Here is a 13904-nt window from a genome sequence, read left to right on the forward strand (position 1 = left end):
AAGAGGTGACTTTTTAACTCCTCTTTTGCCTCAGGCTTTTCCCTTAGCTGGCATTGATAATTTTTTATAAAGTTACCTTGTTTTTAAAGAGTAAACGTTGTTTATCCGTTGGGGGTTGCAGGAGAGCGATCAAGCTGCAGCCGACCGGAAGGACTGCTGCCACGCCCCCCCCAAGTCTGTTTTTTTTCAAGGATTTTTTGGTCCTCGTGGGGGATTGGGTTTATATTGCTATTTGCTTTCTGTGTATCTGTTGTATGTTTGTGTGTATTTACTTTTGGAAGGGCAGGATAAAGATTTCTAAATAAATATAGGATTTGGAAAGTGGTGAAAATTGTATAAAATGGGTAATGGGAAAGGGGTATATAGCTGCAAGAAAATTGTTCTTCAAATTGTTCATCAAAGTAAAGAAAATTGTTCATCAAAGGATCCTAAGTAAGCTCAATAGTCACGGAATAAAAGGACAAGTCCTTTTGTGGATCAAAAACTGGCTAAATAGGAAACACAGAGTGAATATAAATGGGCAGTTTTCTCAGTGGAGGGTGGTACGCAGTGGGGTACCACAAGGATCAGTACTCAGTCCAGTGCTTTTTCAGGATGGTGAAAACCAGGGAGGACTGTGAGGTGCTCCAAAGGGATCTGTCGAGGATGGGTGAGTGGGCATCAACGTGGTAAATGGGGTTCAATGTGGCCAAGTGCAAAGTGTCTGAACTGGTGGAGACTGACCAAGAGAGAGATCTTGGAATCATAGTAGATAACTCAATGAAAATGTCAAGATAGTGTGCGACTGCTATAAAAAAGGCCAACGCTATGCTGGGGATTATTAGGAAGAGAATTGAAAACAAATCAGCTAGTATCATAATGCCCCTGTATAAATCAATGGTGCAACCTCATTTGGAATACTGTGTACAGTTCTGGTCACCACACCTCAAAAAGGATATTATAGCATTGGGAAAAGTGCAGAAAAGGGTAACTAGAATGACAGAAGGGTTGGAACACTTTCCCTATGAAGAAAGGTTAAAATGCTTGGGGCTCTTTAGCTTGGAGAAATGACGGCTGAGGGGTGACATGATCAAGGATTATAAGATTATGAATGGGATAGAGCAGGTAGAGAAAAAAGTACTTTTCTCCCTTTCTCACAATACAAGAACTCATGGGCACTCAATGAAATTGCTGAGCAGTCGGGTTAGAACAGGTAAAAGGAAGTACTTCTTCACCCAAAGAGTGATTAAGACATGGAATTCACTGCCACAGGAGGAGGTGGCAGCTACAAGCATGGACGGCTTCAAGAGGGAATTAGATAAACATATGGAGCAGAGGTCCACCAGCGGCTATTAGCCACAAGGTATAGATAGGAACTCTCAGTCTGGGGCAAATGATGCACTGTTTTCTTGGTGCTTGGGTTGGTGGTGGTAAAAGTGGGAGGGCTTCTGGTGTCCTGGCCCCACTAATGGACCTCCTAATGGCACCTGGTATTTTTGGCCACTGTGTGACAGTTGGACTTCTCTTATGTTCTTATGTTCTCTCTGTCATTGAGGCTGGGGAATGGTTTCCTTCAAAACTAGCTTTGAATCAGGTGGAGATATTACTTTTGTTCTTGAAAGCTTGTGGATTGTCTCTTTTGGTCGATGTCTTGCTTATATAATTTTTATGTTTCTGTTCATACATCATGGACAGTTATGTCATGCAGAGGAAATTGTGGTAGAGTTTGGCAGGTTATTTTTTATTTCTCTTCTCTTCTGTGGCTACATCACAAGTATATCAGGAACAGGAAATGTGTTAGAAAATGATTATATTTTAGACAGGAGTCTGTTATACAAACAAGTCTTAATGTAGTGGACTTTTAAAAAAATGCTGTTAAAATCAGTGAGAAATTTTAACTGAATGTGCTGGATCTCACAGGAAGAAAAAGTCAGTTATACTGATATTTTATCTAGGTGCCAGCCATAAAATCTGTGTAGGAAGTTTCTACAGCTGTGGTCCCATTGTTGCTCAGGCATTGCTTCTAAAGCCTTCCTGGTTCAAACTCTTCAAGTTTCAGGCAACAGACAACTTTAAGTTCATTTTTCTGCTATTGAATAAAATTGTGCTGATATATGCTCGCTTCAGCATTTTTCCAGTAGTTGTTATTGTTCAGTCGCACAGTCGAGTCCGACTCTTCACGACCCCATGGACCACATCACGCCAGGCCAGGGGGTGGCCAAACTTGCTCAAAATAAGAGCCACATAGAATAAACATCAGATGTTTGAGAGCCGCAAGACATGAACAAATATTACACACACGTTTCTATTTAAAATATGCACATTTGATTTTTATTAACATTAAATGAGACTGCCAGAAATAAAAACAAAAGGGCAAAAAACATATTGATAATGATATTTATTTGTCTAGAGATAGAGGTGAAAAGAAAGAAGGAAAGAGGTGGAAAGAAAGAGACAGAGAAACAAAGAAAGCAAATGGGAGGGAGGGAGGAAGGGAGAGAGAGAGCATGGCTCCCCTTCGCTTCCCCAACCACCCTTCCGGGAGCTGCACAATATGTGTGAAAGAGCCGCATGTGGCCCCCAAGTCGCAGTTTGGCCACCCCTGCGCCAGGCCCTCCTGTCCTCCATTGTCCTCTGGAGTTTGCTCAACTTCATGTTGGTTGAAGATAACATTGTCTAACCATCTCATCCTTTGCCTTCCCCTTCTTCTTTTTCCTTCAATCTTTCCCAGCATCAAGGTCTTCTGCAGTGAGTGCTCCCTTCTCATTTGGTGGCCAAAGTATTTGAGCTTCAGCTTCAGTATCTGGCCTTCCAGGGAACAGTTAGGGTTGATTTCTTTTAGGATTGACTGATTTGATCTCCTTACGGTCCAGCTCTCTAGGAATTTCCTAACCTGGAGTTGACAACTCTATCTCCTTCACACCCAATAGCCAACCTACCTTTATCTGCTCCTGTGTCTTAAGCTCCTTTCCCCCAGCAGCCTTTGCCTAGGAAAACTCTGGCCCAGTTGTGTGGGGCCGGCCATTAGGCCAAGCCCACTTGCATGGTAGGGAATTCTTAAGGACTTGTGGGGTGGCATCTCACTTTCCCCTGCACTCTCTTCCCCATACTATTTCTTCTTTCCCTCTTCCTGGCAACCTCCATATCCTTTCCCCTTCCCCTGCTTCATTCTGTCCTTCTCAGCCATTCACCAACCTATATTTTATCTGCCTCCCAACTTCAGCTATATTTAATATTCATTTACTTCATTTATACCCAAACTTTCTTCACAGTGGGGATCAAAGCAGCTTACATTATTCTCCTCTCCTCTTTTTTATCCTCACAACAGCCCTGTGAGGTAGGGTAGGTTGAAAGTATGTGTCAGGTCCAAAATCATCCAGTGAGCTTCCACAACAAGAAGGGGGGTTGAACCCGGGTTTCCCAGACCCTGCTCTGAAGCTTTAGCTGCTATACCACACTGGCTTTCATTGGGTGGCTGGTGTTGAAGCAACCAGGCCTGACTGAGTCATGCAAGTCGGGCAGTATCAAGTCACCCAGAGGTTGCTTCCAGGCCTAGGACTGCCAGCCTCCATGTGGGACCTCGAGATCTCCCAGAATTAAACCTGAATGCCAGATGACAGAAATCTGTCCACCTGGACTGCTTTTGAGGATGGACACTATGGCATTATGTTTGGCTGAGGCCTCTTCTCTAAGACTCCACCACAAAATCTTCAGGAATTTACAACCTGGAGCTGGAACCCCTAGTCAGGCCTGGCCCCAATGAGTCCTCTCTCAAAGACCAAAATAGGCTTGGAAAGGCCCCTGCCCCTCCCTTATTCTTACCTAAACCCAGCCTGGAATACTGTGGTTGCCTAGCAGCAGCTGCTGAGGGAATCTGTTCTTTAAAGCTACAAGATGCTCCTTGTATCATTTGCACGTGAGTGTTTTAAAAAATAAGACATATTTGTTTGTTTTAAATTTCACATTTTTTCCTGCAAACCTGGAGCCTTTTTCAGGTTTGTTGAAATATCTGTCTTGCTTGTTCACAGCTCCCATCATTGGATTTAAATATCCAAAGATCTGTCTGGTGTCGCTATTAGAATATAGATATATTTTTTTGAAAATAATTTAAACTTCAGTACATCTATTTCTTTAAGCTATAATGTATTATTATATATATAATTCCATTTAATTGCATCTTTTCCATTTCTCCAGATGTGCACTGGCAACTACATATTTGTTCCATATATGATAACTCCACATAACAAAGTATACTGTTGTGACAGCAGTTTTATGAAAGGATTGACTGAGTTAATGCAACCCAGCTTTGAATTATTGCTTGGGCCAATATGCTTACCCTTGGTGGATCGCTTTATTCAGCTTTTGAAAGTGGCACAGGCCAGCTCAAGGTAAGGACTCTTGGATAGCATGACCAAGGCCAGTCATAAAGGGACAAATTTATGTGTGTTTCCAGGGCCTTGGGGGAGGGGGGGGGTGCCGGAACTCTTAAGAGGGAAATACAGTTTTCAATCTGTACACTGAAAACTCATGAACTTTTAAACATTTAAAAAAGAATTTTGTCGAAGTGGTTCTGGAACTCTGTTATCCTGCGTTCCCCCAGAAAAAAGCCCTGTGTGTTCTAGTTCTGAAGCTTCTCATGCTGTCTTCCATTTGGTATTACAGCAGTTGTTCATTTATCAGTATTATGAGAGGTTTTCACGATTCATGATTCTTTAAAAATTCCCTCTGAAACTGAGAGGCTGCGGACCATTGTGTGATTTTCACATGCCTTAAGTGATCAGATCACGACTACTTATATTTACTTCATTAATCACATCGTATGTTCTATGCCATTTCTGAAATCAAGTTCTGATTCTGTTTTGCAGTTAATGTTTACAAAAGTACCAGAATGACAGATCGACATCTGTAGCCCATAAGAGTAGTTGCTGTAGAAGCAGTTATCCAAGTGGGAGTCAGCCATTATTAATGCTTATATTGTTTATTCTTTTTTATTTTAGCCAGTACTTCAGGGAGTCAATTCTGAATGATATCAGAAAAGCTCGTAAATGTGTACACAGTGAAAGAGCTAGCTGCAGAGTTGGCAAGGATACGACAAAGGGTGGATAACATTGAGCTTCTCTCCGCAGACATTGTGATAAACTTGTTGTTATCATACAGAGATATTCAGGTAGGAATTTGAATTTAAATTCTATTAAGAACATTATTCTGTCTCTTTTAATTATCTTCATTTCATCATTATATTGCAGGCAGAAGTATATTATACCTCTTGCAGGCCCAATTTCAGAAAATTTTCAGACTAAATGCTTGGACAGTAATGGGGTCAGGGTTAGCTAATACTTCCAGTTTTTTAAAAAAGTAATGCATAATGAAAGCTCTAGGTTAAACAGTTCACTGGCACTTGTGTCTCATTGCAGGGTGTCGAACACAGATTTAACAATAGAGCTTTGTTACTATGTGTGGCGGAACATGCCTGCTCTGACTTGCAGGCTCTATTCTGCCCTGTCCTCCTATGTGTTTCTCCACACCTGGAGGGGCTTTTCTTTCACTCTCAGGGTAGCTCGCCATCACCATTTGACCTTCTGCCGGAATTACCCACTGGGAGGGTCAGGACTCCCAGCTTCCCTTCCAGATCCTGAGACCTTACCTCTGTGCCGCCTGCCACCCAGCACCTGGTCACCATGGGGACAGATTACAGCCTTGCACATCCCTGGAGGAATGGCCTCTTGCCAACTACCTGCCTTCCTCCTCTGGCACTCCTTTTAAAATAGTGTGTCCAAGATGATAGAGGTCTATGTGGTATAGAGAACTATTCCCAGCATCAAAAGTTATAAAGTATTTGTTTAAAAGTTATGTTTACAAGCATAGTTTTAGTACAGCACCAATTGAGCAAGGGATACCAAAGAAATGGTAAAAATGCAATCCTATGTCCCTCTCTTTATACATGCCCTATCAGATGTTAAAATATAAGACAGGCTCTTTAGCTGTAATAAGATCTAGCTCTCTACAAAGTAACCATTACCTTGAGGCTCCCTTCAGCTGTCCATGCCAGCCACATGGTCAGTGGCTGCCTCCTCCCAGCGGAATGGACTGTGTATGCTTGTGGACACAGCACCCAAGGAAAAGAACTTCCTCCTGGCTCCCAGGAGTTTTATCATATCTGTTTCTCCTCCCACTGGCCAGGTCATGCCAGGTCAAAGAAGCGTTTGCTGGAGATTATTCCTGGCGCCCCTCTAGTTTAAAGTTCTCCAAACCCCTGTTTCCTGCTTGAACGGGGGGGGGGACCATCCCATTGTCTCTCCTGCTCGAGCTATTAGCATGTGTATAAAGGTAAGCTGGACAGCATTTGAACTGACTGCGTTCTGCCCAAAGAGAAGAATTAAAAATAAAAAAACCCCTCAGAGTGGAGGTTTTGCTCATTTCAATCCTCCAAAGAAAAAACACATTTCTTCATACTGTGACAACTTTGTGCATCTGTGCCTCAATCTGAAGGAAAGGATGGGTGCCTAATGACTAGATTTTTTAAAAAAGTTGTATATGGTATGGAACACTGTATAAGCATAACAGCTTAGACATAAAGAACTATGTGGGAACCATCCATGCATGTACTTGGTTTCTAAGACCCCCTCACAACATGAGGTCCCCCCACCCAAAGTGGCCCCAAATGTCTGTCCTGAAAATTAGCAGACCCACAAGAGTGAATCTATTAAGAAACTTCGATTCAGAATACACTGGGCAGATTACTATACTAGCCTTAGGTTACCATGGCCCTTGTATGAACAGTTAATTTTTTTTAGCAAAGTCTGTTTTTTAATCTTGAATGGAAAAGTTCAGTTCTACAGTGTGTGCAAAGGTTACTAAAACTGCAGTACATTATTATATCAATCCAGTAAGTGAGACACCCATGCACAGAAGTAGTCTTCCATTTGTGTAATTATGCTGAACATAGATGTGCATAAGGCACAAATCTTCATCAGTATCAAAATGCTTAACCAAGCACCACTGAGCAGGGTAGAAGTATGCTTTGATGTGAATTGGCATGTGCATACTTATCTGCAACCATTTGCTGTCATGTGCATCTAATTGCCCACAAGTAGAGCTTAACCAAGGCATATGTATGCAAGGAAAACCCTGTTTATACCAAGGTATATACAGGTGGATAGCCATGTTGGTCTGAAGCAACAGAACAAAGTTTGAGTCCAGGGGCACCTTTAAGTTTAATTCTGGGTATAAGCTTTCATCTGCATGCACTTCTTCAAATACATTGAAACAGCCTCAAGCCTTACATATACGGTAGGTGGGGGGCCTTAATTGCCAGGAAGGGCTGGTTAGACCTATGAATAGCAGCAAATTAGCATACAAATAAAAAAGTTAACTGACAGATATGAGAAGTAAGTTTGAGTCCAGTGGCACCTTTAAGACCAACAAAGTTTAACTTGCCCTTCTTGAGTGGTAACTCTGGTTGAAAATCATTTCAAGGCTTAAGGCTGACCTGTCAAGTTTATTCTTAAATTTGCCAGGGTCAACGCATTGGAATATCTTGGAGTTGTAGCAGACGGTAGGCAGGAGACAATGTGCAAGGATACTGTAATGATTTTCAACATCTAATAAAGGCTGGAGAACCCATTCGAAGTCTTGAGTATATCCCTTCAGACAATGTCTGAAGATCTACAGTAGTTAATGCTTCCTTTTCCTTTTTTGCTTTTAAACAACCCTTTTTCTCTGTCTCTTGGAAGGATTATGATTCTATTGTCAAACTGGTAGAAACATTAGAAAAACTTCCAACGTTTGACTTGGCTTTGCATCATCATGTGAAATTTCATTATGCATTTGCACTGAACAGGTGAGAACTTTTCCTTCATCATAAAATTACAGTTCTTATTGTTGCATTCATGTAACTTGTTTCCTGAAAAGCTAGTTCTCTACAGGCCTGATTCTCTAAAGAATCATTTTTTGGAATCTACTGTCCAAATTAAATCTTTCAGATGGTATTGCATGTACTCAAGCTATGCCAGAGGAGCATAAAACATCCACTTTTCCCAGAAAGTAAGGCTCAGCAGCAGCGTGTTCAAAGCATCTTCCTCTATCCCTTTTATATTTAGATGCCATCTTTGTACAGGTGGTTGCTTATTTTGAATAAAACACCTGATAATCATTTGTTACTAATGCCAGTGTGTATGCTATACCATCTATCTCTGACACCTGGATACATTTTTGCTTGCATCAGGTGAGAATGACATTATACATTCATTTTACAGATTTAAAATTGAACGTGGATGTTCATTCATTCTTCAGAATCAAATAAGCCATGTGACAAGATTTTAGATGAGATTTGATTTTTAGGAAAATGATGCTGGGTTGTAAACGGTGCTTTGAATTATATAGTTTAAATATATGAAAAAAATCTGTTAAGAATAAAGATTATCAGTAGTTACTTTTATCAGGCCAAAGGAAAATGCCAACTGGAATAGTATAAGTATGATCCAACCAAAGTTAAAATGTTTTTTTTAATTTTTAATTTTATCCTGGTTTTTCATTACATGAAATAGCTAACAAAATTGAAACATATACAACAATGCATCACTATTTAAAAAATACCCTAAATGTGCAAACATATAAATAATAAAGATACAATATCACACCCAACCCCCCCAAACTAAAGCAGAATAATTTACCCAAATTAATCTTTTGTCACATGAAGTTAATGTTTATATTACTGTGATTACTTATAGACCAACTATTGGTTGCAAGTCATCAAAGGATGTGCATATATGAAATGGCTATTTTATATATATACATATTATATATATATTATATATATAATAGCAATAGACTCAAATAAATTGCCAACTCCCAAGTGGGCTATTATATATAATTTAATACAATTTAATAACAACAATTATGTAAATGTAACAATTTTTGTTCCATCTTTCTCTCAGTAAGGATTGCTTGGGAAAGTGGTTTTTGTTTTTATACAGACATCAAGTTGAGGAAGCTTGCTAGGCTTGAAGAAAACGATAAGCTCTGTTACTGTAAGGTCTGAGTGAATCAAGATAAGCTATTCACTTCAGGGAGGCTTTTTAGTAAAGAAACTGCTTCTACAGAAGCCCATTCAGAGAAATTCTAAGCTATAGTGGATCTTCTTCATGGTTTCTGTGCATTCACACCTCTGGGATATAGTGTGCCTGTGCCAACTTTGATCGGTTCCTCTTGAAAGTGAAAGGGATTTTCGTGCCCGTTCCCCAGTCACACGCCGGCCCCACTGTGCATGACCAAAGGAGGGGCACAACAATCCCGCCAGTTCTCTTCTGACCGCCGCGCTGGTAAGATCTTCTTTGCTTCGGTCGGTAAAACTTTTGGCTTTAAGGCTTAGTCCTCTTTTTCTTTGAAATTTCTTTGCCTTTTTTCTTGTTTTTTATTAAGTGAAAGGACATTGTTACTACAAATTCATTGTTGTTTTTTCCAGACTTTATCATTTGGTCTCTTTTTCACAGACTGCGTGTGTCCCCCCCCCCCACCCCCTTGGCCAACAGTCCTATGGCCAAGAGCTGGGGTTTCTTTAAACGGTGCCTCAAGTGCGGTAGTAAAATCGCTCCCCCGGACAGACACTCGCTTTGCCTTCTGTGCCTTGGGGAATCACACCAAGTGGACTCCTGTGCACATTGCGTGAAGTTCTCGAAGCAGACGAGAAAGAACAGAGCTGCTAGACTTTGCATCGCGCTTCTGAAGTTAGCGCTCTCACCGATGTCATCACAGGACACTTTGGGGCATGCATCAATGGCTGTGCTGTCCCTGGTACCGACTAACTCAGATGTTGACCGCCCGATGCTGAAACGCTCGGCCCAGACATCTCAGTCCTTAGCCCATACTCCCTCCAAAAAATGCAGGGAAGGCAAGGATGATTGGCCAGTCAAGCACAAAAAGCATAAGAAAACTCCCCCTATGCAAACTCCGCTGACCTCCCAAAGAGCCACGGAGTTGAATCTTGTGGGGGCTGCTTCGCTTGACTCTTCAAGCCAAGAACAGCCACAAGGTGTACCGCGGTCACCTTTGCTGCATCCTATTCAGCTCACTGACTCTGAGCACGATATGGACTTGACGCAAATCTCCCAGTCTTCCAGTGTCGAAAGCCTACACTCCAACCGTGGAGCCGCCACCTTTGTCCGTCCTTCACCATTCTGACCCAATGATCGAGAATGGCCATTGGCACCGATCCATATGCCGCCACCCCCCTGGGATCAGCGGCAATGGCAATACATGTATGGGGCCTATCCATTCTTGAGTGGCATGCCGTGGTTCCCACCCCAGCCGGTGGATTGGGACCATCAGTCTACCTCCTCCCGGCTCTCTGTATCAAGATCCTTCATCGACGCTGGAGTTTGTGTGACCTCAGCCATCGAGACCGACGGACAAACCTTCCAAACCACTGCCTCCGATAGTTCCCAAGTTTAAAGGGCCATCGGACCCGGTTCCATCGACACTGATGTTGCCTATTTCCTTTTCCGAACTGTCTGAACATTCCGTTTCTTCTGACACCTCCTCCCAATCAGGAGATAAAAACCCCGATCCTCAGATGGAACTCTCACCACCTCAACAAGTGGGCGATGATCGTCCAATTTCTCCGTCAGAGGATCTCATATCTTACAGAGACTTTATCAGACGGATGGCAAACACGTTGACCCTGTCTACGGTGCAACCCTCGCCTACCGTAATGGACTTTGTGTTCGATATCGTACAGATGGACACCTCTACCCCAATAGCCTTACTGATGACGTCGGTCCTGCTTCAGGCGGCTAAAACCCCATGGTCTCACCCGGCATCTACCCGTCTCAAGCCGGAAAGTAGATAATATGTATAAGGTGCAGGAGCAAGGTGCTGAGTTTTTATTCACCCACCCTAAACCTAATTCCATCATAGTCACTTCTTCCAAAGGCAGATGCAGTCATTCCACCCCTCGCGAGAAAGAAGGGAGAAAAATTGGTTTGTTTAAAAGAAAATTTTATTCTGCTGGAGCACTTGGCATCAAGACTTCAAACTATACTGCATGTATGGGCAGATATCAGTTTGCTCTCTGGGAGCAGATGTCCGAGTTTATTGCAACCCTCCCTGAGGACTCTGTCAGGCTCGCAGGATTCAAAAGGAGGGAATGCTTTCGGCCAAGCATCAGCTCAATGCAGCTAAACACACACTGGATGTGACCGCCAAAACGCTGACTTCAGCAGTTACCCTCCGATGACATGCCTGGTTGCGTTCTACTGCGTTACCACAGGACCTCCCATTCGAGGCTGAGGGCCTCTTCAGTGCCATGACTGATATGGTTCTGCAAGACCTAGACAAAAGCATAAAGACGTCACAGAATTTAGGAGTCACGTCGGCTCCTAAACTGTCCAAAGTGAAATCCTGGAACAAGCCATGGTCTCGCAGATCTTCTCTTAAGTCGTCCCCAGAAACAAAGTGGCAACACTCACCTACTGTGTCTTCCCGCCGCTATGGGCACAAACCAAAATTCTCATCCGCCACTCAGCCTAAGACTCCGAAAGCTCCCAAGCAGAGCCTTTGACTCCTGTCATCCCCCCCCTACCCGCCTGTCTCCCTACCTGGCTGCCTGGCAGTGAATAACGTCAGACCGGTGGGTACTCTCCATCATCAAAACACGGTACCTCATAAAATTTATCCAGATACCCGAGGCCCCCAACTTCATAATTACCCCACCATACAGTACACTCCTGGAAGAAATCCAGAACCTTCTTCAAAAGGACGCTATAGAACCAATCCCAACAGCACAACGTCAACACGGGTTCTACTCCTGTTATTTTACGGTTCCCAAAAAAGATGGAGGCCTCCGTCCTATTATGGACCTCAGGGGTCTCAACTGGTTTATCTCATATCGGAAATTCCGAATGACAACATTACAAAGCATTCTCCCCCTTCTCAGAGAAGGTGTCTAGATGGTAACCCTGGACTTGTAAGTTGCATATTTTCATATAACTATCCACCCATCTCACAGGAAGTTTTTCCGTTTTGCGGTCACAAAAAGCCATTTTCAGTACAAAGCCCTCCCTTTTGGACTCTCAACGGCACCCAGAGTCTTTACAAAAATGATGATTGTCATCACAGCGTGCCTCTGTCTCCAGAGTGTACAGATCTTTCTGTACATAGACAATTGGTTGTTGATAGCAAGCTCCAGAGAGACTCTGCTCAACCATATCGATTTAATGCTGGTCATCCTAGATGCGTTGGGCCTGAGGGTGAACCTAAAAAAGTCAATGCTCTTTCCTTCATTGAGAGTCCAGTTTATCGGAGCAATTTTGGATTCGACTGTCTGCCGAGCCTTTCTCCCTCCCAAAAGGGCGGGAGACATTATCGCTCTCATCAACCTGATAAGAACACAGGGAGATGCATCAGCAAAGCAGATCCAACGGCTCTTGGGTCTGATGGCCGCCACCACAGCGGTACTTGTCTTCGCCAGATTACAGATGAGACCACTTCAGCTGTGGTTTCCCAAACATTTCCATCCACAGTGGCAGTCCAATCTCAACAGTTTGTGCTACCTGTGCAAGTGCTGGATTCCCTACAGTGGTGGGAAACTCCAGACAACCTCCTTCAGGGAACCCCATTTCTTGCACCCATCCCCGAAATGACCCTAACCACGGATGCATCCCTGTGGGGATGGGGGGCTCACCTCCAAGGTGTGTGTTTGCTGTACAGTGGCAATCCTGACAGACAACACCACCGCACTGTGTTACCTGAACAGGCAAGGCGGGACAGTGTCCAGGGGACTTTATCGACTGGCCCTGGAGATTTGGACCGAATGTCAGTCTGGGGGCATGTTCATCATTGCTGCTCACCTGCCAGGATCACTCAATGTGCATGTGAACTTTCTGAGCAGGGGAGGCGCATCCCTCCATGAGTGGGATCTCAACTGGGCTTACCTCCAACCAATTTTCCACAAATGGGGTTGCCCAGAAATAGATGTGTTTGCAATGCGTCAGAATGCGAAGTGTCATCTGTTCTGTACCAGGGTGAGACAGGACCCACTGTCCCTGAGGGACGGCCTTCTTTTCCCATGGTCCCACAGGCACATATACCTGTTCCCACCAATTCCTTTACTTACCAAAGTGCTAAGCAAGATCATGAAGGAACAACCTCAATGTATCCTCATGGTACCATGGTACCAAGGTCAGTACTGGTTCCCGACTCTACTCCACATGTCCCGGGGCACCTACATACATTTCCCCCTGGCACCGGATCTCCTCCTGGCTCAGGAGGGCAGAGTGCTTCACCACAATGTACCATACCTTAAACTCACGGCATGGAGGATCCCCTAACACATCTCAAACACAGGATAGACCTTGTTCTGTTGAACTGTCGGAAGCCAGCTACACGTGCTTCTGTCAGCCTCTCAGGAACTCTCAGATGCAATAAATCCTTTTACAAGCTTTATTGTGAAATCAGGAAAGTTGCTGTAAAGTCCAACTCTTTGACAGAACTAAAGAATATTACAAAGTGGGGAACTACGAGACCTCTGGTCCAGCCCTCATTCATACGTCATGATTACATGGTGCATAGACAGGTTAACACAGGTTAATACAGTTCAGTTAAGACAGTGAGAATATTATCTTGTAAGACTCACTCGAAGGCCATGAGAACAAGAAACAGTGAAAGTTCTCTCTGGCCCATATGGAGGAGGTTTCCTTTCACAGTGTTTCAGGCGCAGCTAATCTAAGGTTCGCACAGACATGTCTCAATCACCCCTCCCACAAGAATGTCAGAGGAGGACCTTGCAGACAGATTGATACAATGCCAGCAGGTGCTAAACGGGATCACGGGAACTACAAGCGGGAAGGGGAACAACAGGCAAAGCAATAACAGAGCATAGCTGTGTACATCAGAGAGCCACAGTTACAAACATGATGACCCAATGACCT

At 43.5% G+C, this 13904-nt stretch overlaps 1 protein-coding gene across 1 annotated transcript in view; it reads left to right on the forward strand.

Annotated features, from left to right (window-relative positions):
• Nucleotides 1–13904, forward strand: part of LOC107117647 (mitogen-activated protein kinase kinase kinase 5-like) — a 155628-nt gene that overhangs the window by 57833 nt on the left and 83891 nt on the right. Inside the window, 4 exon segments of the mRNA XM_015419802.1 lie at nt 4174–4367; nt 4977–5022; nt 5024–5146; nt 7713–7819. Of these exon segments, the coding sequence (XP_015275288.1) occupies nt 4174–4367; nt 4977–5022; nt 5024–5146; nt 7713–7819 (470 nt within the window).

This window comes from Gekko japonicus, unplaced genomic scaffold, assembly GCF_001447785.1.
Source record: "Gekko japonicus isolate JY-2015 unplaced genomic scaffold, Gekko_japonicus_V1.1 scaffold2191, whole genome shotgun sequence".
NCBI classification, from domain to species: domain Eukaryota; kingdom Metazoa; phylum Chordata; class Lepidosauria; order Squamata; family Gekkonidae; genus Gekko; species Gekko japonicus.